We start from the raw sequence: 25,286 nt of genomic DNA, 5'->3' as shown, positions 1-25,286 counted from the left end.
ATTGTTGAGATACTGAAGAGGAAATGTGAGAAAGCTTTCAGTTGTTCTTTTTTTAAACAAACCTCCAGAAAGAACACTTCCTCCTAATTCTCAGTTGTTACTTGACTTCAGAGTTGTTTATTCCTATTATTAAAAACTGTAGTTGTTTTTTTAAGATTTACTAAAGCAAGATAACCTATTCTTGTTACCCAGTTAAACTCCTTTTCCAATTCTGCCATGCTTATGACGTCAACATTCTGTTACAAAGGTTTGGTGGGGAAGTATATAATTTTTTTCCTTATTCAATTAATTATTATTAATATCTACATTATAAGGTACTGACATTCATGTGGGCTTTACAGGATGTAATTTAATGCTTGTGAAGTTTTATTGTCAGCAGTTCAAACCACTGTGCTTTCTTTGTGGTGCATCCTGTTTTCCATTTGGTTCTCAAGCATTCTAAGAAATCTGATCTTGTTTCTTATGTGCAGATTTTGAAATGAAGTTTTATACCTGTGTGGCTAAGCCAAGAGTATGACAGCAATACTGTAATGTTGTTACATCATAAATCTTAAAATTTGCATTTGAAGCCTCAAATCTCAGTCCTGACAAGCTAACAATTCTAGTGATCAGTCAGGGAATTAAGGCACTGTGGCAATCCCATTGTTTCCTTTTTAGTCCTTTTTTAAGATAATTATTTCTGTTGCTGCTTTCTAGGTTAAAAAATGGCAGCACAGTGTGTGACAAAGGTGGAACTCACTATTGCCTGCACCAATCTTTTGGACAAAGATGTTGGTTCCAAGTCAGACCCGCTGTGTGTGCTTCTCCAGAACACGACTGGTCAGCAGTGGTATGAGGTACAGTGTGATGTTTTTCATGAATCTGCTAAAAACACAGTGTAACTTGTTGGACCTTTTAAAACAGTGGAGCACATGATTTGATTTAAATATTTTAATTATATGCCAGTACCTCGCAATACTTTTCGTTGGATTATGTCTATAATAGTTATAAAGGTAGCATACTAATAATTGTTTTCTAATAAATGTTTACACCTGTCTGATTTTTAGCACTGTTCCCCTAGCCATGTGGGCCAACAGAAGCAGCCTTCCAAGTGCTTAAAAGTGCTTTTATAAATACAGTACTTCAAAACTAGGGTCTCGTCCTGGATTTGACAATATACCGTTTTTATGTTGGTCTTCCCTATGCAGGGAATGCATATTCCCTATGCTCCTTACAGGGAGCAAAGAAAAATAGGTCCTCAAATATCTCTGACTTGCAGCAGTGGGTTTTGTAGTATAATGTGGTTATTTATATTTGATGGAAGCTTTGTAGGAAGATATGGCTTTGTACTTTATACTAGGAAGTACTTTTGAAAGTTTTTAATAATATTTGATTTGAGTGCTTGTTTGGTTGCTAAAATACTGGATAAAGTGATATCTTTATAACTGCAGGTTGATCGCACAGAAAGAGTTAAGAATTCCTTGAACCCAAAGTTTGCCAAGAAATTCCTAATTGATTACTATTTTGAGCTTGTTCAGAAGCTTAAATTTGGAGTATATGATATCGATAACAAAACCTTTGATCTGAATGATGACGACTTCTTAGGAGAATTTGAATGTACACTGGGACAAGTAAGTATGCAGATGATTTCCTTTAGAATTAAGAAAATAAAAGCTACTGCAAATCAATAACCACTGTCACCTTAAATTTATCATTGTGTCCTTGTGCCGTTGAGGCACTCTGAAGTTGAATATGATTCCCTTCATTTGTTTTTTCAAGCTGCAGTTCAGTGTATATACATTTTGTTTGCAAAAGGTCTTGAGATGATGCCCTGAAATGTACTCTAGGATGGTGACTGTCCAGATTGTCGTGTGAAAGTGGACTGTCAATGAGCACAAAGTAGTAATTGCTGTTTATTTCCTCTAATACTCAAATTCTTATTCATGTGCTTCATAGAAAGAGAATTGGTATACAGCAATGTAAGAGTATTCACAAGGGCCACGTTAGCTTTATAATTTACTTTCCAGTCAAGGCAAGCAGTGATTCTGGTTCTACCTACTGTTGATTTCATTCCCATTTCCCTGTCAAATTCTGCTGTTGGTGCTGTCACAATCAGGCAGCTTCTTTTTAACTTGTTCTTTCTACTAAGTCTTTCGAAGGCACTTCTTCTCAGGGCTTTTTCCTCCCCTGTGACTCAAGTATTTTTATTTTAAGAGCATTTTGGAGACGGAGGCATTATGAAATGAAATTCAGTAACAATTTAAAATTAATGATTCATTCTTAAAAGTAAAGAAGGATCTGTAGAATGAGTAGACAAACTTCTGAGGAAGCATTGCCTGAAGAGGATTAAATAAAATCACCTAAAAACGCTGCAGGGGGAGGCTGATGTTTGTATGCATGACAGACATTGTGTTCATAACTCTGTTTGCTGAAGCCATTCATGAAATTTGGCTTGCATGTGTTTGAATTGTACGTACACAAAACTTAAGAACAATTTGAGATTGGAACTTAAGGTATTATCTTTGTCCATGTATGTGTAGCATGTTACTAGAAGACACTTTATTTCATATTACTCCTGAAAGTCTGCATGTGTTCATCTGCATGTATATGTTAATATTTTGAAGTGTATCAAGTGTTACCTATTTATTTGTGGGAGATCGTGGGAAGTAAATGTAATGCTGTCATCTTCATAATAAAGGAACAATTCCTAAAATGAAAATACCTCACGATCTCATTTCATTCCTTTGAAAATCTATTAAATTGCACTAATAATGCTTGATACTCGAATTTTGTCTTGACAGATAGTTTCTAGCAAGACTCTAACAAAACCATTAGTACTTAAAAATGGCAGACCTGCTGGAAGAGGAAGTATTACGGTAAGACAATTAAGACAATAAATCTCTGCAGTGTTTATCCTTAAGTGTTTTTGTGAGGTTTGTTTTTTAGTTAGTTAGTGGCTTGAACGCTAATCTACAGTGCTGTAAAACATATCTTAAAGTATTTTTTTCCTCCACTAATGCTTCTTTGTTGTCCAAAAGGAGAGCAGCCCACCTTTTGCATCTACAAATCTGATTGCATCTGTCAGAATAGTTAGGACATCCAGTGTCCTACTTTCTGGGCAGTTTCTGTAGTTGTCTCATCATCTAGTGAATCCCAATGTCGAATAAAATTGTTCCTTCTTCCCCCCATCCCATTTTTTAGTGCTTCATTTGTGAGGAAACATTTTTTTTACTGGACCTCTCATAGGAGTGTTCTGAATATAAGAAAACTATGTAGTTCCTGAATACAAAATAAGTATTTTATTTTGTTTGCCTATCTAGATTACAGCAGAAGAAGTGAAGGATAACAGAGTGGTTGTATTGGAAGTAGAGGCAAGGAAACTGGACAATAAGGTATTTGAGTGATTGCTGTTTCTTTGATAAAATAGTAAAATCAGAGTCTTGTCAAAACTGGAAACATTAACATGTTCTTTCTATTTTTTTGCTGAAATAATTAAATCAATTAAGATTTTTCTAAAATATAATTGAAAGATAGCTGTAGAGTAACTTCATTGACTGTTTTGAAATGAATTATAACGTTTCTAAATAAGACAAGTGCATTGCAGGGATATTCTGTGAATAGCATGCTTCCACTTAAATATAGATCTTTACATGTAATCATAAAGGTAAGGGAGTTTTGGTATATCCATTGGTTTGAGTAGTTGTATAGATGATTACCTATTAGCTCTCTCAAATAGATGGTGAAGAGTATACTTGGAGTGTATAAATCTTTCTGTTAAATATTTTGGGGCTGGATAAAAATACTGTGTTTAGAAAGACTTAAAAACAAAAATTAAAAAAATAATAATGGAAAAAATGTTATTTTTCTAGGTCAATTTAATGTTACTTTTTTTAACTGGATGAAATCCTTAGTTTCCTAACTATCCATCATAGTACTTACTAGTCTAAGTATTCTTTTGCTTGAACCTTCAGGTGTTTCATATAGGGACACTGCAGAACTTTTATGCTAAATTGACAGACATGCCCCATTTTCTCCCTCTCTTTCACAGGTGGTAATGTAATCAGACTTGCATTTCTTCATCTAAAGCTTTTGTTCCTTGAATATTTAGTTTGCTTTTTGTTGATGTAAGTGTGTTTTAACTAGGATTTAATGACATTCATGCCACAGGCTGTTTTGGGATAATTACATGTTCTTTAAATACAGGATTTTTTTGGAAAGTCAGATCCTTATCTGGAATTCCACAAGCAGACTGGAGATGGAAACTGGGTGATGGTTCACAGAACAGAGGTAGGATATTTTCTGTCAACAACCTAGGGATTAAGGTGGTTTGATTTCCGGTGTGTCACTGCTCCAGAGGTACAGTGTTTTACAAAAAGAAGGGAATGGTCTGGTCATTGACATGCAGACCATTTAGAAATCACCTCAGGTCTTCCACAGATTTTATGTCTGCCTTAGGTAGGGAAGCCTTCCTTACTCTGATTCTGGTTTATGCTATCCTGTTTTAAAGGAAAACACTTTTTTGTTTTCTGTTTGGTGTTGTTTTTTTTTTTTTTATTAACTTTCTGCAATCTAGAAGAAGATGACAAATGTTTTGAAAAGGTACTGACTCACACAGGGACATTTGTCTCGGTGCTACTCTGAGGTTAGAACTTGAGCATTCCTGTGACTGTGCTATTCTTGGGTCAGTGTCACCTAGCTGTACCGTTTACTAATGAAAGTAATTATGCCCAATGCTTGCATAGCAAGGGCAAACCAAGGATAATGCTGAGTGAGGGAAAATGTGCTTGAGCAGCAGCGGCATTCCACCCAGGAGGAGGTACAGAGGTCCCATGGAGGCAACTGACAGGGTAGGAGTAGGTTCAGAGTGTCTCACTGTAGTGGAAGCTCAGGCCCTAGTCACAACTCAGGTATTGTGGGCATTTGAAGCAGTGACAGTATTAATTTTGAAGCACGGATGTTGAAGAAGTAGAAATATTTTTTGTCAGTTTTATAAAAATAGCTTCTCTCATGAGGTGGTTCTTGTACATAAAATGTATCTTTTCCATGACGATTTCAGTCATCTTCAATTTCAGTAATGAATCCAGAATTTGCTGTTCCAGCCTAGAACTGTCTGGAGGATTAGTTCTTTGTTACAGATTTTAAAAACGTTTTTATATTACTAACTACTATTTACTGTTTTCATTTTCAAAAGAGATTCCCTTTCTCTGCACTCCTACAGTGCTGGAAGTATACATATTACTGTTATTAGGTATTATTAATAATATATTGCTGCTTGTGTGTAGTTTGTTGTGCTTTCTGAGATCATTATTTGATGTATTGGGTGCATTATAGATACTTTCCAGTTGACAAATTCTGAAGATACTTCAATATTATTCTTAAATATCACTTACTTAGCTTTCATCTTGAGAGAGTCTGTGCAGTAGGGGTTTTTTTTTATCCTCATGCACTGTTTCTGCTTAACTATACTATGAATTTATTGAGAGAACATTTCTGTAAGTGGCATTTCAGAATAAATATAAGCTGGAGTGAATGGTAATCTCCAGAGCGTTGATGTATTCAGAAATTCCAGTGTAATCTTTTTCCATGTTTTTTTGGTAAGTCATGCTTTTATGTATGTTTGTATGTATGTGTATATGTGTATGTGCTTATTAAAAAAACCAAACTATCAGTATTTTTGTAATGATAAAGAAGTTAATTTTTTTGCAGTGTAGTAGCTGAATGATATAGTAGATCACAGTGCAGTCTAGAAAAATATGGAGTTGAAAGATACCATCTCTTTTGGACAATACTACCTCATGTTAGGAATGGTGAGTTTGTTTATATCCTGTATGTTAGGATTTGGATTGCAGGAAGTGATTGACAGCAGAATTAGTCAAGTGGTTTTGCTTACAAAAATAACAGCATGAAGGTATGACCAGTTACAATGACTGCTTTCCACTCTTGTGAACAATACTATTCTGGCTTTTTTATTTTTTACAGGTTATTAAAAACAACCTGAATCCTGTTTGGAGGCCCTTTAAAATCTCTCTGAATTCTCTGTGTTACAGTGACATGGATAAGTCAATCAAGGTAATGTATATGAAATATGTGTATGCATCAGTGCATTAAAAAAAAGTAGGATATGTAATAAATGGAAGATGTGTTATTTTAGTTATTGCCTCTTTGTTTCTTCTTTTTATTTGAAAGTCATAGAGATGAATGCATGTTTTAGGAAAAAAAAAAAATCTCACATTTGTGATGCATTATCTGGTAAAAGTTGGTCTTTGAAACTCTGGGAAACCAGTTGAACATAAGTAGCTTTGAAATGTCCAATTCAGTTTCTTATTTAGATCACACAGTTTCAGTGCTGCATCAGCTAATATTGGTGTTGTTAAGATACTGTGTAGTGAAAGATGTGTGGTAAAGGCTAGAATATGCTTTACTCCACCTTATGGATCTTGTAATATTGTTACTGGTGCAACAGGGAATGCTGATGAAATTCATTAATATACTGCCTGATACAATTAATTACACTTAATATACTACCTGAGATAACAGATGTGGACCAGATACAACTTGTGGGTATCAGATGTAGCAACTTTTCTCCTCAGATGAAACTTTCTGTCAGAAAGTCAACCAGACTTGTGAAGTGATACTTTTATGAGGATTGGTCTTTAACTCTTTGTATCTTCGAATCTTATCTTGAATAAATTATGTTTAACTTCTGAATGTTGTTCTTCAGGAATTTCCTTTAGGGGAAGCTAAAGAAGCAATCAAAATGTCATTTATAAGCTGTTATGAACATGTTAGGAACCTGATACTTAAGCATTTGGAAGAAAAAGACCAACAAAAACCAAATAAAACAAACCACTGTACTTGCTGTTCTTCCTCTGGGAAGGAAAAGTGAGAGCATGATCTGCATGTGACAGATATTAGTCACCTGACTTGAGGCAGTCCTGGAAAATGCCTAAAAGCCACAGAGATCTGGGTGATACAAGCACCTGTATAGATTTAAATACATAATTATAGAGCAGAGTAATAAACAACTTCACAAGCCCAGAACCTGCTTCCCTTGTTGCTTCCTTGGTTTTTCCTTCTCATTCCTTTCTTCTGCCCTTTTCCCCAAAATAGCTGTGGGAGCTCTTACATTTCCATATACTGTAAACAAATTTTTCTTTTTCAGTAAACAGCCATACTAAAATTATAGACCATTGATTAAAATATATCTATTAAGATGGAGTTATTCTCAGCTCTATCATCATTTTCACTCTACCAGCATTTTAATGAAGTCTATTCTTTGGAGTCATACCTCAGAAGTGTAGGCTTATTTCCAGAGGAAATAGATTTTACTTGGAGTTTTTATGCACTTGCAGACAGTAGGATTATGTCTTAACTTAGAAATCCAGGAGCTATCTCTTCAAACATTAAAATGCAGACAGAATTGTATTATAATGTTGTTGAAGGATTGAACAATACTTTTAACACTTTTATATGTGCACAGTTGCATACGTAATGGGCTATTTGTCATAGTAAGTAAAACCACCAACTCTTCCATAATGAGTGGCTTTTCACCTGCTTAATGGCTTAGTTTGTGTATCGACAGCAATGCACAAACCAAGTTGATTATCTTCTGGATTTATTGCTATATTCCATCTGAGTGTGTTTGCAGTCAGTGAAGTCTTTCTGTGTTGAAAATGTGAGCCTTTCATCTGGAGCAAGCATGCCTAGTTCTGCTGGGGAAATATATGTGTGACTTTATCACATGGTTCCCTAGTACAGTTGTGTGTCCAGGAGAGAATACTTGGACCAAAAAAATATTTCTGTCTTTACTGGAGTAAGTATTGAAAATTGGCTTAGATGGGTCAAATATGTCAAGCAAGACAAACTTTAATCCCTTTAAAAGGAAAAAAAAAATAACTGTGCTAACTGTGAACAGGTATCATAACTTATGGCTCAGGAAATGTCTTCAGTTTTAAATTTCAGGTACTAAAGCACTTGGCTGAGTATTTGATTGGCTTAATTTGTGGCATTCAAAAGAATTTTTACATAGCATTTGCCATGAACATTAGTCTGTTGGTACTGTGGCTGCTTGTATGAGATTTAAGTTGCTATTCAGTGCATGTGCATGCATTTTATTTATTTATCAGTGCATTCAAAATGGTGTAGGACTAATGCAAACAGCAACAGAGGCATGTTCTGCACAGTGTAGAACTTGCAATCTATGCGTTATATTTTGTACTTCAACATTACTGTTTGTTTTCAGAAAGTTAATTCCTCTCAGAAACTCAAGTGTATGTTGCAGTTGTTTGCTTTAATTTGTTATTCCTAAATGAAGTGGCCAAGTAATCAACTAAATTTTATCTTGAATATAACATAGGATTTTTTCAGTCTTGAAAGATGGATGTGAAAATAGCTTCAAGTTTTTATTGAAGTTTGTTTTGATTCCAAATAATGGGGGATTCCTACTTTGACTCTTGATTTATTATTGTTATTATTTGTAATTATAATTAATATTTTGTTTTGGTTTTTTCTGTGCTTGATTAATTTAAGTTAGCTAGCATGTCTGTTCTGCTAAACTGAAATAAAGTATCAGAAGTGGATGGAATTACCATATGCTATTATCTATAAATACACAGATTTTATCTATAAAGGCAGTTGGGGCACATTCATAAGTTGAGCTTTTAAAAAAAAAAAATTGAGGACACTATAAGGTTAAAGTAACAATGGTAAAATTATGCTCACTCAAACTGATATGTTCTCAAACAGAAAAAAAAGTCTGTTTTCCATTGGTTCTGCCTTCTTTGGTGAGTTGGGGTGTTAAAAGGTGAGTTGACTGAATAGTAAAACTTAGCATTAAACACTGAATACAGGAGAGGAGGGATTTTTTTTTTTTTTTAGTTGACATGCAGATCCATGAAGTATGGATCATAGTGACTGTTTAAATTTGCTTAAAAAAAAAAAACTTCTTTCTAGATTTAGGGCTGAAGCTTCACATACTTAAAAGTTCTGAGCTATCCTGAAGATTAATAAAGTAATATAAAAGTATAAATAAAACTCTCATGATTACTGAATAACTGATTTACTGATCAGAGATAGTTAAATTTCCTTAATATCGCTGAAAAACTAAGTCTGTTAATCCATGATGGCAGTAAAAAAACGTACGGATTGTTTTCCTACTCTTCTTGACACCCCCTCACTCCCAAAACATAATTGGATATAATTGATGTTACCCGCTCATGTGGGACTTGACACTGCTTAGTATTCTCATCTCTCTTTCACTTCAGTGGAAGATCTGATCTGAACCTAGGTGTATGGGCTTTTACCCGATCTTAATCCATAGTTTTTTAGATGCAACTCTATGCAATTCTAAGACTGTCATGTGAGAAAAACTCCACGTTATAAGAGATTTAGGAATGTTTTGGATGTTCAGGTTTGCTTCAACTAGAAATGCCATTGCAGTGTTGGTTGCTTTTGTAGGGCCGTTTATGTTACTAACACTGAATAATGCTTAATTTTAGGTTGAGTGCTATGACTATGATAGCGATGGGTCTCATGATCTCATAGGAAGTTTTCAAACTACGATGTCAAAACTGAAGGAAGCGTCTCGGTCCTCACCTGTAAGTCTTCCATAGTCTAAACTGCCTGTGTGTTTTTGATAAGCTGTTTTACTCATTTTGGAGCAAAATTTATGTCACTTGGCTTGCAGGTGTCAAAGTTGTGTTAAGTTAGACCTTAACAATGCTACTGTAGTTGAGGCTGACTCAGCATTTATGTTATTATGTGTTTTAATATTACATATCTGAATACCTGAGCATCAGCACAAAAGCATTTCACTAATTATAAAAATACAGAAATAAAAAATTTTAGTGTCAAAGACAGAATGCAATACAAAGGTACTGCAGTTAAAAGGCCAAAACTTGTGGTATTTTTTTCAGATTTTATTCAGTCCTTCATTTCAATATGGCATTTAGCAGCTATCACGCGTATTTTAGTGAATATGAAAAAATTCAACATTTATACCCCTGCACAAAAATGCAATTTAATGTGTTACATTAGGTGGTTCTTCTTTAAAGTGAAATTCTTTCCTGTTCTTATGAACTATAACAATTTACAAACCTTTCAATAGACAGGGTTTACATTTAGAAGAAGAACGGTGGCATAGCAACCTTACATAAAAGTCTTTGTTTTTATGGACATGTATGTTGTCAAAATATTTTACCATCTTTTCCTGTATTTCCTTAAAACCTGCAGAACTGCTCTGTATTAATAATAATAGGATATACTGAGTGTCTGCTTGTGCTTTTCTAACATCTTCAGTGTTGCATTTGTACTAAATTCTTCAGAGCTGTTGCATGTGAAGAGTCAGCCTTGAATGTAGTGGGTTTTTGAGTGCTGCTTTGTGCCCTGCTATGCTTTTCTTCTAGTTACCTGTTTCTAAATTCATTTTGAATTATGGATGGTTCAGCTTAATGCCTCTTAAGGTTTTATACTGTTTGTAAGGAATTTTTGACTCATATGGTACACATGTAATTCATATGCTGCCCAGTTGGAGCTCTTAGGTGTTTTTCTTATTTTTTCTAGATTTTCAGGGGCCAGATGGTATCAGTTTAGCTTTCAATGCTGACAGTGATCCTTATTATTATTATAATTGAAGTGTTCAACAAAAAAAAGGGAAACAGGAGGATTTAATAAAATAAATTTTTTTGCTTTTTTACTTATTTTATTAATTTTTATCATGAATTGTTCTTCATTTTAAAAATGTTGCATTTTGTTATAGAGCAGTATCATGAATTAAACTTAGCAGGTTTGTACATTTACATTTTCAAGCACATGCTTTTTGTAAGAACTGTGATGGCTCCTGTACAGTGTGAAGCATGTTGTGTAGAGGCTCTTTGAGAATACAAGTATCTATTTTCATTGCTTCCGTAGTAGCATAACAGTTGCAATCTCCTTTGAATTTAAAGAAAAGGTATTTTAAGTAATAATTTGCCTGTGCTGGTTTTGGAAAAGCTTTAAGAAAGTTGTTTTCATGAGAACTGTGGCTGTACCTATTCTAAGTAACTTATTACTGTGTCAGTAAGAGGAAGTGTAGATAAGAAGCAACACAAATAATGTGCTCCAGGTTTCTGCAGCTTTTAAAAGGGACTAACCCATAATCCTGTGTGATCTGATTAATTTGATAATGTCTGTAAAATATTTCCAGTGCACATTAGAATTTGGCTTTATATACTCAAGGTGTGAACTTTAGTTACTCCCACAATTCTGACATCAGCTGCACCTGTGGGAGATTTGGCACAGCTTCTTTCAAGTTTGCTTGAGGTGAGGATGGGTGTGACTCTGAATCCTCAGTTGATGAAAAAGCTGATCTTGTATGACTGGAGTGAATGGGTGGCTTTTCAGTCCCTGGAGAATTGCTGATTTGTTTTTTTTTTTTTTAATTTTTCCTCCCTTCCCTTAAGATGTATCTTCCCCCCAGGCATGCTGTTAGTGTGCTCTGGTTGGAGGATTATAAACTGTAGTTGTCAGATTGCACATGGTGTGTATCCCTTGGCCATTACTAGGAGTACCTCACCAATTGACATAGGACAAAAACAAGTCCCTGAAAGACAATTTCAATCAAATAGAAGTGACGCTGGTGGTGAAATGTCCAAAAAAAAGAAGGTAAAGAAGAGGCACGTGGACTTCTCGGGTGCTGACCTTATTAGTGCATTTTTTTGCTTGAGATCACTTTTTAAGACTTGATTGACTTAAAGCAGCAGAACCTGTTTCTGGCACTGAGCTGGAAGGCATGTCTGGAATATCTTCTCAGACTATTTATGCACCAGACACCCTGCATTGTGCCATCATGACTGTGTGACGGCAGGAGCCGCTTAACCTGGCTAGCTGTTGATTGCACGTGGAGGTTAAGGTTCAGTTGATGAAGCCTCAACAACTGATTTTGGAAAGCTTAAACGTACACCTCTTATTTAATATGTTACTGCCACAGCTGCTGGAAACAGCGATACTTTGCCTGAATCACCATGTCTTTACCGAGAATATAGTTGTTAGCAGAATTCTCAGAGAGAAAATGGTACGGAATTTCTTTATCTGGTTGAAATACAGGTGTCTAAACAAGCATTTTTGTGAGCTTTTGGGAAGAACAGTTTCTTTCTTGATAATGGGGTTTTTCTCGCTGATTTTGGGCAGACTGGTTTTAATTTTGCCTGACAGTGAAATAAACTGCATTTTTAATGCAAGCCCAAAGTATCAGTCCTAGAATAAAGAATTTTTAAATTTGTCGCATAAATTATATTCATAGTGCTTTTGTTTGTTTACATTCCTGCAGGTTGAATTTGAGTGCATCAATGAAAAGAAAAGACAGAAGAAAAAAAACTATAAAAACTCTGGCATTGTGAGCGTTAAGCACTGTGAGGTCAGTAATGTATTCTGGTATGACTTTTTAAGTGCTATGGGATAACAACCCTCATCTACTATGACTTCACCCTCAAACTGTAAGAAACTTTAAAATGTCTGAAAGTTCCAGACATAGTAAATGTTTAAGGGCTCTGATTCATATAAGGAGACAGATTGACAGCTGAATTATGTGTCTGTCCCCCCCTACCCCCTCACTTTCTCTTGGAAGATGCCATCTGTATGGCGAAGGTCGCTTACCAAATTGTCGCTTACTGTTCCTGAACCACTGCATTTCCCAACTCACTGTTTTATGGTGAATTAAAATCTGATGAGTCTGTCATAATAAATTCTTTTATAAACAATAGTGCTTTTGGAGCTCCTGTATTTTCTGCCTGTAATTTTGTAAAAGGCCTGATTCTGATGCACTGAATGTGTGATGGCACACCCTGTAAATACCCTCACTGCAGTGGGGGGGTGAGTGTCATACCATGGAGTAAAAATAGTGCTTTCCATGGGTAAAGATAACAAATCTGGGGCCTCAAAAGCTGTTGCAATAATACTTACTGTTTTCTTCCATTTAAAAAAAATTATTTTCTGTCTTCTATTTTTAGATCGTAGTAGAATGCACATTCCTTGATTACATCATGGGTGGGTGTCAGCTGAATTTCACAGTAAGTTAAGTCATTTATGTAAAGTAGCTTTTGAGTTTTGGAACAAATTGAAGTATAGAATTGATTGTCTGTGCTCTTCATTTGACTTTTTTTTGTTATTGTTGTTGTTGTTGTTCTGTAGCAGGTAGGAGGAAGGTCATTTTGCCAGAGTCCATCTAGTCTGTTTAGAAAAAAGTATTTTTGTTACTCATGGAATTGTGAACCTGTAGTTACATTCATTAGGAATTAGCTGAGCTGTATGGATGGAGACCAAGGAGAATATTTATGGTTCTCTGATTTACCTCAACCTCAAGTTTCCTTTTCATAAGGGCCCTTCCCCACTTCCCCCCTGGCCTTTTCTTCTGACCAAAGATCTCACTTTTGCCCTTGGTGGTGGTTTTCAAGGCCCTTTGCTTAATGAAAGCAATGCACAGAAGCCATCATATGGCTAGGACCCTTAAGTTATGTAATTCATGAAATAAATGCAGCACAAGTAACAGTAAGTTGTCTGCACCCTGGTATGTGCCTCATCACCAAAGCAGAGGAGACTCACTGAGGTCAGAGAAAGAACTATCTCTAGGCTTCTGTGGTGTCTGGCTAGTTGCACTTCTGAGAGGAAAGATGTGTATGGCAAGATAGAGGATGAAATTAATTTAACAGGTGTTGGAGCACTGATGTGAATGGTAACTGAGAGTAAACACAAGGAAAACCTGACAGATGAAAGTTTCCAGCCCTTCTGAGAGATGCAGAGCTTCTGCTGGTTTTGTAGTGGCACTTCGGCTTTGCCAGAGATAAGAAATGTAACTTTAACAGCAATTTGATATAAATATTGCATTTGACAGGTGGGGATAGATTTTACAGGCTCCAATGGAGACCCTCGCTCTCCAGACTCTCTGCATTACCTCAGCCCTAATGGAGTTAATGAATACCTAACAGCCATTTGGTCTGTAGGAATGGTCGTTCAGGATTATGATACGTAAGTTTTAGATTTTTATTTAAATAATTTTTTAGATATGTGTAGATTTTTATGGTAGTTTCTTAAGACAGTGTTGAAGATGCCAGCAGATATATTGGAATGAAACTTCCGATCTGAATTGTAGAGCTAGAAAAGACTTCGTAATCACATAACCACAAGCAGAAGCTTGTGTTTACAGCAGACAAGCAAGGCTTTTCATCTGTAGTGTAAAGAGCAGCATTAATTTAAATAAATGCTTGCATTCTTGACAATTTAACCAGTGTTAAAGACTGGTTTTCATCCTAGAAACAATTACGGGGGAAGCTTCAATTTAGTTTTGCCTCTTAATGCTTAATAAACAGCATTTTTAACGATCAAAAGCAGTACTGATTAGCTAAACTTACTGAACTGTGACAGCTTTTAAAGGAAGGCACTGACTTAATTTTCCTTAAAATTGCTTTTTTAGAGATAAGATGTTTCCAGCCTTTGGATTTGGTGCACAAATTCCTCCTTCCTTTCAGGTAATGGAATATGTAAATACATTATGGAAGACAGCTAAAAGCAGTTACTTCAGGAGGTGATTGTACATACAGTCCTGACTATGTCTTTTCTGTATTGACAGGTGTCACATGAGTTCCCATTAAATTTTAACCCATCAAACCCATTCTGTAATGGTAAGTCTGAGAAAGTAACATCAGACCTAGAACAAAATGTCTAAGGTGAAGGGTTAAAGACACTTGAAAGGTGAACTGTGAAGCATGTTGTTCTAATTAAATAATAGCAGGAAACAATTTTATAAATGTTTTCTTAGTTATAAGATGAAGCATTTGGTCTCTCTGATCAGATAATTCATGAAAGAAGTTTTTTAAAAAGCTAGGGCACAGTACAGGTCAGCTAGGAACAGTTCTCTCATGTTGTCAAGCCACTTCATTCTACTTCACTGCAGGTGTGGATTTATCTGGTTTGAGTATGATGCTGTTAGTTCCTGTTCAGCATGGCCTCTCTGATCACACTACTGACTACCACGAGCTGCCAGGCGAAGAGAACTGTTGTAATTCAGTTATGCACATGTCAGAATACAGTACTTGGGCTCTGTGTTCACATAAAGTCGGGCGTGTTAAGTGTGCACACTAAGCACTGGTCAAGCTCAAGGCCTCCTCCATTGCTCATGGATCACTTTTTTTGTTTTAATCATAGTTTGTTTTAAATCTTTGCATCATCACTTTAAATAACTGATATATACAGTGTTTGAGGGAGATCAAATGCTTCAAAATGTCCTAATTCTAATATGAAAAAAATTATAGGATCTGTTTGTGTTCTCTAGGAATCCAAGGCATTGTTGATGCATATCGGGTTTGTCTTCCTCAAGTGAAGTTATATGGGCCAACAAATTTTTCTCCAATTATAAATCATGTGGCAAGATTTGCTGCTGCAGCTACACAACAGCAAACAGCATCTGTAAGTTCTTTATGGTAGTGTGTGTATTTTTCTTTTTTACTTTCCTTTCTAGTTTATAAAGACTACTTTTCTCTTTTAAGCTTGTTCAGACAGCTGGCCTTTTTCCTTGTGAATTGGTGTTTGGTACCCTTTAAACAAGATAAAAGCTAACTGTTTTTTGCAGATTGTGCATAACAATTTTCTCCTAAATTAACTAAATAAACTCTTCAGAGCTGAAATATCAACTTAAAAATACATGGTGCCTTTATGTTTTCTTCTATTCAAAGCTCTTGCAGTGCTATACAGGTGTTAAAGTCTAATTTAAGCCTTTGCATATAGGAGAGTAATTTAAATTCAGCTGAGAAAAATCAGCTAGACCTTGTTTCACATCAGATAGTGGAGAGAGAGAGAGAATTAAGTAAGGTAATGAAGAAATGGAGGATACAGCTCTTGACACCTAGGTACCAACATAGATAATTAACTGTCGGTACTATAAAGATTTACATGCTGTATGTGCTGTGCCCTACTCCCTATTAAAATTGTATGTGTGGGTTGTTGACCGTATTAAGAAACAAGAAGTCTGAAGAGCAAGTCTTGAGTATCAAATCACTTGGATAGTAATCCGTGCAAGTTCAGCAAATCTGAAGAGATGTACATCCTAAATTATTGATGATGACAATGGTATCTCAGACATCCCGTAAAATGAGAAAATAAAATGAGCTAATTTTGCTTACAAAACTACCTTTGGAAACCAATTTGGAAATGAGCTATGGATTTTTATATGCCAAGAGGTTTGTAAGGTTTTGCCTTAGTAGTTGCTCCGTAGTAACTGTCATCAATATATTTTTTTAGGAAAGTAGCAAAATCTTTTGTATTTTTTTTCCCCTGAGAGTGCAATATACCTTGCAAGAGATTTATGTTTTTTACCTGAAATGATATATTGAAGAAGTTTTGCTGCCTTGCCATTTAATGCATGTTGTAGATAGTTGTGAGTTGGGTTTTGGTTTTGAGGTTGTATTTTTTTCCAATATGGAGAAAGTGTAAGAAGAGAGAAATAAATCCAGTGTGATGTGCTATCATGCTGCTGATCACAGCCTTCTCTCATCATGGTTGCTTTGTAGACATTCTTACTGGAGTGGGGGAATGGTGTAGTGGGGAGCAATGAGAAAAGGTGATATTTGAACACAGGAGATAAGGGAAAACCAATTATTTTGGAGGCAGATAAGGGAAGATGGGAAGCAAAGTACTGAAGAGAAAGACTTTTAAGAATACTGGGAGTACCTTTGGAACTTGAATTTGTGCTGCCCAGTAATCATCTGAAATGAACCAAGTGAGAGAAGACCAGAAGTTCAAAAAGTGTTTGATAGTTTCTGAACTTTGTACTTCTAGCTTGTTCTTGATACTTCAATCCAGAACAGAGGCTAAGATGCCAACTTTTAGAAGACCTGGCAGTATAGTGGAAGCAACTCAAGTGATACTTGAATAAATTACCAAAGTACTGCAAGGTGGTCTCGGATGCCTTAGTAATTAACTTCATAAAGTGGGTGGAAAACATGATTAAAGGAATTTGAAAATGGGCATGCTATTTTTCAGCACAAAAAGCTGTGTTCAATCTATATTTAGGATTTTAGGGATATACTGAAAAAATGAAGGCCTGTTCCATTACCCTTGGTAGCACTCCTTTGTTCATCCTTTCTTAACTGAATGAAGTGAAGGGTAGCATCTCATAAAGGTACTGATAGACCAGAAAGGAAACAAATATGAGTTTCACAGGTGTAATCTGTGCAAAACCTGACTAAACCGCCTTCTGACCCAGGACAAATACTTGGAAGATAGGTTAACTGTTGGTTTGTCTCGGGATTTGGAGAGGATAAGGGTGATACCACTGGGTTTTTGGGAGGTGGCTGTTTAAAGATGACTTCTTTTAGAAGATTGATTATGTTGTCCTTATGAATTTCTTTGGACTGTACAGATGATGCCTGGCCACAGCTTTGGTGTTTGATTTTAAAATTCAGTGAGTGCACTGAACATGCTCAAAGTGACAACAGTATGTAGTCTGTATGTGTATTTTTCTAAGTCACATGCCTATATGTTTTCTATTTTTTTGTCATAACACAGTGTTTGTTGATTTGACAGCAATACTTTATACTTCTGATCATAACGGATGGTGTGATAACAGACCTTGATCAAACTCGAACTGCCATAGTTAATGCTTCAAAATTGCCCATGTCCATTATCATTGTTGGTGTTGGAGGAGCGGACTTCGATGCTATGGAGTTTCTTGATGGTGACAATGGAGTTCTTAGGTCCTCGTCAGGAGAACCAGCTGTCAGAGACATTGTCCAGTTTGTGCCGTTCAGGAAGTTCCAAAATGTAAGTAATCTTAATGGTATGCTTAGTAAATATTATAGGGGTATGCTGGATTTGCTAAGATATCCTGCATATAGTCCTAAGCTTTTGCAGTGTCTCTAAAATGAACTGTGAAGTCTGAGATATGTCTTTATCAAATGCTGAAAAAAAAAGGACTTAAGCATCTGTAGAATTTCTGTTAGGTGAACTGCTTCATGATTAAAAACTCCATTTCTGGTTGAGCACTGCATTTCTGACTTGATGAAACAAATGGATATGGGTGCCATTTGCGAGGAAGAACTTACTGTGTTTTTTTTCTCATGGAGAAGTGTTTTCTATTGTGGATGCCCATTTGTAGATGTGGATTAGTTCTCACATTTTAGTGCAGTGTTAAAATTCAAGACTAAATCAGGGAGGTCGTAACCAGTAGAAATTGTGTGTCGGCACAGTAGTGTTGATACCTTTCATTTTCATTAAAGAAAATATACCAGAAAAATAGGCAGTGAAAGAAGGGAGTCCTGATCTTTTGCTGTAGAACCCAATAAAATAGGCACAGGCTAATATAGTCTGACTTTTAAATGTTGTATCACTGGAAAAAATCAATTTAAAAAAAAACAAACAACAAAATTTTCTCAGGATGGGGAAGATAAGATCAATGTTTTTATTTCCATCCTAATATGTTCTAATTTTGTTTTGTTTCTTAGTATTAACCCTGTTAATAATACTCCTCATACCTTTTTATTTTGCCTTTTTGTTTTTATTTTTACTTTTGATACAAGTTATTTGTTTAATCTCAGAGCAGCTCAGGCAAACTGAAAGGTTGAAGAGAGCATAATAAATATAGAATATGCTTACTGAATAAGGCACTTGGATGTAGATTAACTAGGTCAATATTCAATATAAATTTATATATTCAAATACTTTCAGTTTCTAGAAAAAGGGGCATTTTGTTTCCCCTATGGATAGGATACTTGGTCTTACAGTAAAAACAGTATCTCTAGGAGAGCTGCTCTGTAGCAGTGCGATTACTGTGGATGAGACTTGCAAAAATGTTGCAGATGGTTACACAAGCCTCTGAAGGGTCATCTTAAGCAGGTAGTGGAAGTGTGTTCGTGGCTGAAGTTGGATGTCTGCACTCCTCTATGTGCATGTGTATTTCATATGACAAAATGTATCTTCAGACATGACAGCCCTTTGCGCACCCAGCTCCTTTTACTGCAGTGGAACATGGCAGCCAGATGGTTCTTGGTAATGGGAGTGAGAAAGTAAAGGTGTCAGGGAAGCTTCCATCTGTCCCACAAAGGCACTGTGTAAATTCCTCTGTAAAATGTCAGGCTTCAAATTGGCCTAGTAGAGGAGGTGCTTATTACCTGTCTTAGGATAAAAGTTAACAGTTGGTGGAAACTGAAACTTGATGTTCTCTTTTTATAAGTCTCCAAAAGAAGCTCTGGCGCAGTGTGTCCTGGCAGAAGTCCCTCAGCAAGTGGTGAACTACTTCAGCACCTACAAACTGCAACCTCCCAAGAATCCTGCCGCAAAGTGAAGGGGCTGAGCAGGGGAGCTGACACTTTGTGCTTGCTTTACTTGCTGTATCTACAGACTTTGGTTCTTGAGATACTTCTGTATACATGTATACACATGCCTCTGTATGGTAATGTCTGTTAGCTTTTGCCTGGAAATCACTTTGCCAAGTGTGCCTTTTAAGGGACAAAATTGTAACTGTGTTAATGTTTAATGTTAATTTGAGATATAGGGCTTATGTGGGTGCATTTTGTTTTGAAAAGTAAGAGTGGATAAAGAGAGGTTGAATATGCAGAGGGAAGGAGGAGAACTGGCTGATAAATACAGCCAGTGGGAGTGTTCAGTTACTTTTGTGGGGATCAGCACAGAGGACTGCAGTTTCTCAGTGATCATAAAACCTGCCTGAAATGAAATAGAGGGTATATCCCCACCAAGCAGGTGAAAGTCTGTATGTGCTTCAACAAATCTGGAATACTTCAGGCTCCCGTGTCTATTAAACCACCATAACACAATATTGTCACAGGAGTTTCATAGTTAAACAAGTGCCAGAACAGAGTGTAAAGGCCATTCTTGCATGTCTGTTTCATGTTTACCACTTCAGTGCCTTTGGCCAATGCCTGGGGTTCAGGGCTACCTGAACATGAGCAAAACAATTCCTTAAAGTATATGTACTCTTACAGTATGCAGTCTCTTAAGGTAGTACAGGAAAAACAAGGGTGAATCAAGGTAAACCTCTAACATCTCAGAAGAATACTATTGGCCTTTGAGGCTACTACTGTAAAGGGTGTCAGATGTGTTTCAATGTGTCCTCTGTAGAAAACAGGAACTCCAGATTTTATTTTGGTTGTGGTTTTGTTGGGGTGTTTTTTACATAAAACAGTCATGACTATGGATCTTTAGGGCTTTTTGTGAAGTGGGGATTCACTTTTCAGTTGAAAAGTTTGGTCTGATTTATAACTGCATATTTTCGAGCAAGGACAGTTCTTGAAAGTGCTACCAAATATGCATTGGTTTTGTCATGTTTTGAATCATGCAGCTTTTTCATGAGCTCACTAGTGGAAAGTGCCTGCAAAAAAACCCAATCTTGCCTCTTCCCTCTCAGTTGGAAGACAAGAAAATCTCTCAAGTTCTAATCCTGTAATCATGTTGCATTTCTCTAGGGCAAACAATTTCTGGTTTATTCCCTTGGCTTGGGCTTTTTCTTCGCCATTTACAACAAGTATAAATCATGTTGTGTTTACTTAGTGGACAGATAAAGCTTTATTATCTCCCAGCTGCATATTGCTTTCTGAGGTTCCCTTCTGATCCTGTCACTCCGTGTAACATAATAGGATGTAAAGGTCTCATTTATCACGTCCAAAATGCCCATCCTAAACATTAATTTTGCAGTTTCACATTTGAAGTGGTTTAGAGTTAGCCATTCAGCTGATCTGATTTTTGGATGGTCTAACCGTAACATATTAGAACAGAATGGACAACACTAAATTTAGCGTACCTGAGCACTCAAGATTGTGCTAGGTTGTAGTGTATGTGACTTTTTTAGTTGCTGGAGCTGCTCTGTCATTTTTTTTGTTTGGTTGGTATTTTTTCCATGCATGTATAATCCTACCAAAAAACTAAATTCACATTAACATTGATGGATGAAAGATATGTGTATTGAGATTGTCTTCCATGTCCTTTAAAAAATATCAAATGTGTTGTAGACCGTTGACTAGTTATCAGTCATGGATGACTATGTTATTCTCCACTCCATTTTCCTTGGTGGAAGGAGGTCCTAAATACTTTCAGTAGTGGAATAGTAAGGAAGACACTTTATTTCATATTAAGCCAAGCTCTTTCTTTTTTCAAATCTAATTCATGTGTTTGTTTATATAAAAATCTGCAGTCATCTTTTTATCAGTGTAGTGCTGATTCATTTTACTACTTTGTATATAGATTATAATGAAGTGTCATGCCAGATATGCAACACAAAATATTAAGATGAAGGAAGTAATGAGCCTAAATCACACTGCTGCAAATCAATGTTGTGTGATTTTGGAACATTAAACTGTTTCACAGTTACAGGATCCATGTACAGAGATAACTGGATGCATTGTTACTGCTTTATGTAGATTCATTGATGTGGATGAGTACTACTGATAGGAGTACAGCATGCTACTGAAGTTCCTCTGAGCTGTCTGCCAAAAATGTAGTGCTGCATCTGAGTTCTGTTACCAATTCTGTTTTAAGTTGCCGTGGGAGTGCATTTAAATGCATTTACGTATGTTAATAAGTATTACTATACTAAATATCTGTAGCATATAAAATACATAAACCTGCTTGTTTTGTCTGTATTCTATACATAAATTCTGAGTTTCTACATTAGAGAATTCATTATCTCTTGTTGGAAGAGTGCCCCCATGTTCTCAAGCTTTGGGAATTAAGTAGCATATCAACGCCACCTGCTTCTCAATGTGCCCTATTCTGTGTAAAAGACAAGTGTTTCAGATCTGACAGTGCCAAGAACCATTTTGCTGATATAACTTCTCTTAGCGATGTACAGCTAACAGCCTGTTGGAAAATTTGGAAACTTACAAGTTGGGCTGAAGCAATATTCTGAGTCAAGGAATGCAGCAGATTGTGAGTCAAGAGGAAGGGGAGTTATATTGTTGTTTTGCCATTTTTTTTGTTTATTTTTACATGTAAAAAATGCCTTATTAGCTTGAGGGTGTCAAAACACAAGATTGTCAAAGTTTTGTAAAGCGAATGTGCTCACAAGTCACTTGCACCACCTTGTGATAAAAATGATGTATAGCAATCTTCATAATCAGATACTTTTTGCCATGAATGGTCGTAATGTATATGGATGTACAGCAGAGGAATAACCTATAACCAGAATTTTTTACTTTCCTATGTATTTCATTTCTGATGAAGTTAACTGATTTACAATGCATTAAAAATATAATTTCAGTATACTGTTCTTCCATTGTGCTTTTGTATTCAGCATTTCCTCTGTAATGATAAATGCTGCTTTTGCAGTTCCTGTGATAAGTAGTCCACAGGCTGAACAGCTCAGGTGTGTAACAAGTTAGATGAGAGGAAAAATGCCTTTTCATCCAGTGGTTATGACTGTGCGGTGTATGTTTCATAAAGCATCTCATACTGGCTTTTAGCAAGATGATATTCTGAATTTGGACAGTTTTAGCAGTGACTGTTTCATGCTCTTTGCCATGTTGGAGTTCTCCCATGCATTCTATTTCATACAATTGTTACCAGGTTTTCCCAAACTTTTTTTTCAGAACAGCGTCTACATGTTACATAGAGAGGCATGGAGATTTGGTTGTTTTTAATTTTCAAATACATTGTCCTACTCCATCCTTCAGTTTCTTTAGATTCGAGTGTAGTCAAGTCTGAGATGCTTTATTGAGAAACTGAGGGATACTAGAGGCAAAGCATCGCGGTGAAGTGCTGCGATGCCATACAGAACCTGAGTGAGCTTTGACAGAAGTTGTGTTCTCTAAGTGCTCTAGAGGAATTCGCTCGACTTCTCCACCAGTCAGGAATCCCCAGGATAGAATTAGTTCTTGAAAAGGTTTAATACATCTTATATCCTGTCCTTTCTTTTGTCATTCCTCTTGGTGAAAACCCTATAAATAGTTTCAACTTGGATTCCTGGACCCTTCCTGCCCTTGCCCACCCCTAAAAATGGAGGAATTCTGGGAAAAATTCTGGAAAGGGAAAATACTCCAACAACAGAAAAGTAGGGTGTCAGGTGGATGTTACCTCTCTGTGACCGTGATCTTCTGCAAACACTGACACTTCTTTTGGTTTGTGTCTAAGGAATTTGAGAACTGTGCATGACTTGGTAATTCTGCAGCCAGAACTGACAGGCTTCCTGCAGTCCTGAGCTGTTAAGAGCTGTAGCAAAGCAGCAACTCATGGGACGCTGTGTTACTGCGGTGTAATGCTTGCTGCAGTCTCGGCCCTTACTTTGTAATATGTGTCCGTGTTTGATTGATGAACTTAAATATGCCAGTAGTGAAAATGTTTGAAGTTATGTGGTAGCATTTGTGTAGGCAGAAGGGGATTGGATCTTTTGCAATGAGAGCTTTACTCTTCAATAGAAAAAAATGTTAAAATATGGAGGTTTATGTCTTTTTCCCCTTTCCATAGTGTTTTGACAACTCTCTCTCAAAAAAAAAGTGAGAATCATATATTGTAGTGAATTCATGGATCATTATTATTCACAGAAGTCTTCATTTGTGAAGCAGTTCTGCAATATTTCTAATTTTCAGGTTGTATTGAGACATTCCTGGATGTGCAATACATGAATAATTCTTTATGATGCGTCTTATAATTTTCTATCTCTGTTGTGACATCCTTTTTTCTTACATATCAAGTAACAAGTAACATACAAATCAAGATGGTTCTTTCCATGTTGCAGTTGAACCTTGACCTCACTGCTAATGTGGCAGAACATTTTTTCTGAAAGAGATTTGGGTTTTGGTCATGTTGAAGGATTCCGTATAATATATAGAATTCAATCATCTAGCTTTTACTCAGGCAAAAAGCTCCCACTGAGGCTGCCAGCTTTGCCTGTGATCAGAGAAGTTCAAAGGCTTAGAACAGACCTATACAATGCATGACCCGCAGAATCATATGTAGCCTGCAAAGCGAATGTTTAATTTTGGCATGATGCCTTCCTCAGTTGGCTGGTCAGCTGTGAAGCCTGCCCTTAACGATTTCTTGGCTTGGCCTCTGCGTAATGGTTTTAGTTCCCAAAACTGTTCATCCAGTGGGGACTGAAAGTGGATCGGGAGAGAGAGGAGACACAAACCCATGGAAGAGAAAAAAAGTGATTGATAATTAAGCTTAAAACACAGCTTCAGACTTTTGTTTAATACTGCACCCCTTTCCGTGGTGCGTCGATGCAGCAGGTTGAGTGTGGGAGCTCTGTGTTGGACAGCTGTAGCCCTCTCAGCTGTGGCACTGGCAAAGGGGTGACTTTAGTTCACAGGTACGGTGTAGCTCAGCCCCGGTAAGGCACGGGGCTCGCTTTGCACCATCAGTCGAGGTCTGTGATGAAGATGAACATTGGTTGAAACCATGCACCACAGAGCCAGAAAGTGTAAATCCTGCTTTTTGTAAAATAGCCTTTATTTTTGAAGTGGCTAGTTTAGATACAAAGAGTCTTCAAGAAGTTAGCTGGTATTAACTGCTTGCTCTTCAGAGAGCATTATGAATGCCCAACCCCTTGAGAAGATCAAATGTGTAAATCGGCAGCCCAGAACTAAAGGTCACCCCTGGGGTGTGGGGGGAATATCTTTTCCATGTTTATTCGCTAGAGTCAAGGACAATGGGAGCAGATACTCAGGCTTTTAAAAGGCTGGCAATAATTCTGCAGTCTGCTTCCCTGTTGTTTATTTTCTGATTTTATCTTTTGGCAATGGTTTTGTTGTGTAGCCCTCTGTCCCAAGCTAAACCATCCCAACACACAGCATCAGCATCACAGCTTTCTGCACTGAGCCACGCTGGTCACAAAAGCAGGTCACCGGTTAGAAGTATACGGAGAGGAGAGAGGAGGATTGAGAGAAACATAAGTAACCTCAGAAGCAGCAGGGCAGTAACAAGAAAAAGGATAACTATGGGAAACCAGAAAAGAAAATAGAAAAAAATACATACAAAAATTAAGAGCAAAATGAGCAACAGGAGCAGCAAAAAGAAAGTGAGAATAAACAGGAAAGGGAAGAGGAGAAGCAGGAACAAGACAGAGTAAGAGATAAGGGAAAGCATGGATCAAACACGAAACTAGTCCTGAAATAGTCTGAGCTCTAATACGTGCTACACAAGAAGTTCTCTGTTCAGGCTCAAAGTTAAGAGATAAGTATATAAATAATTTGTCCAGTTGTCTCAGGAGAGGAGGAAGAGAACAGGAGGAGCTGGGACAGATTTTTCTTTTGAGTAATCTCTAATCTCTTTTACCCAAAAAGCTATCCCTCTGAATTCAGCAAGACAATAGATGGGGCCACAGCCTGAAGCACCAT

The 25,286-nt window shown here is 36.7% G+C and overlaps 1 protein-coding gene across 1 annotated transcript; it reads left to right on the top strand.

Moving 5' to 3' along the window:
- Positions 1-694: 694 nt before the first annotated feature.
- Positions 695-19,356, top strand: CPNE3 (copine III). The gene is made up of 15 exons (XM_010081042.1): positions 695-836; positions 1,431-1,610; positions 2,781-2,855; positions 3,300-3,371; positions 4,183-4,266; positions 5,959-6,048; positions 9,477-9,575; positions 12,284-12,370; positions 12,963-13,022; positions 13,844-13,977; positions 14,423-14,477; positions 14,579-14,630; positions 15,281-15,414; positions 17,530-17,766; positions 19,175-19,356. Exons 1-15 carry the CDS (start codon positions 705-707, stop codon positions 19,283-19,285), a joined length of 1,602 nt encoding a protein of 533 aa, XP_010079344.1. The 5' UTR covers positions 695-704; the 3' UTR covers positions 19,286-19,356.
- The last annotated feature ends 5,930 nt before the right edge of the window (positions 19,357-25,286 follow it).

This window comes from Pterocles gutturalis, unplaced genomic scaffold (genome assembly GCF_000699245.1).
Source record: "Pterocles gutturalis isolate BGI_N339 unplaced genomic scaffold, ASM69924v1 scaffold17456, whole genome shotgun sequence".
Classification (NCBI taxonomy): domain Eukaryota; kingdom Metazoa; phylum Chordata; class Aves; order Pterocliformes; family Pteroclidae; genus Pterocles; species Pterocles gutturalis.
Note: the sequence above shows the minus strand (reverse complement) of the source record. Positions and strands in the feature narration are given on the sequence as shown.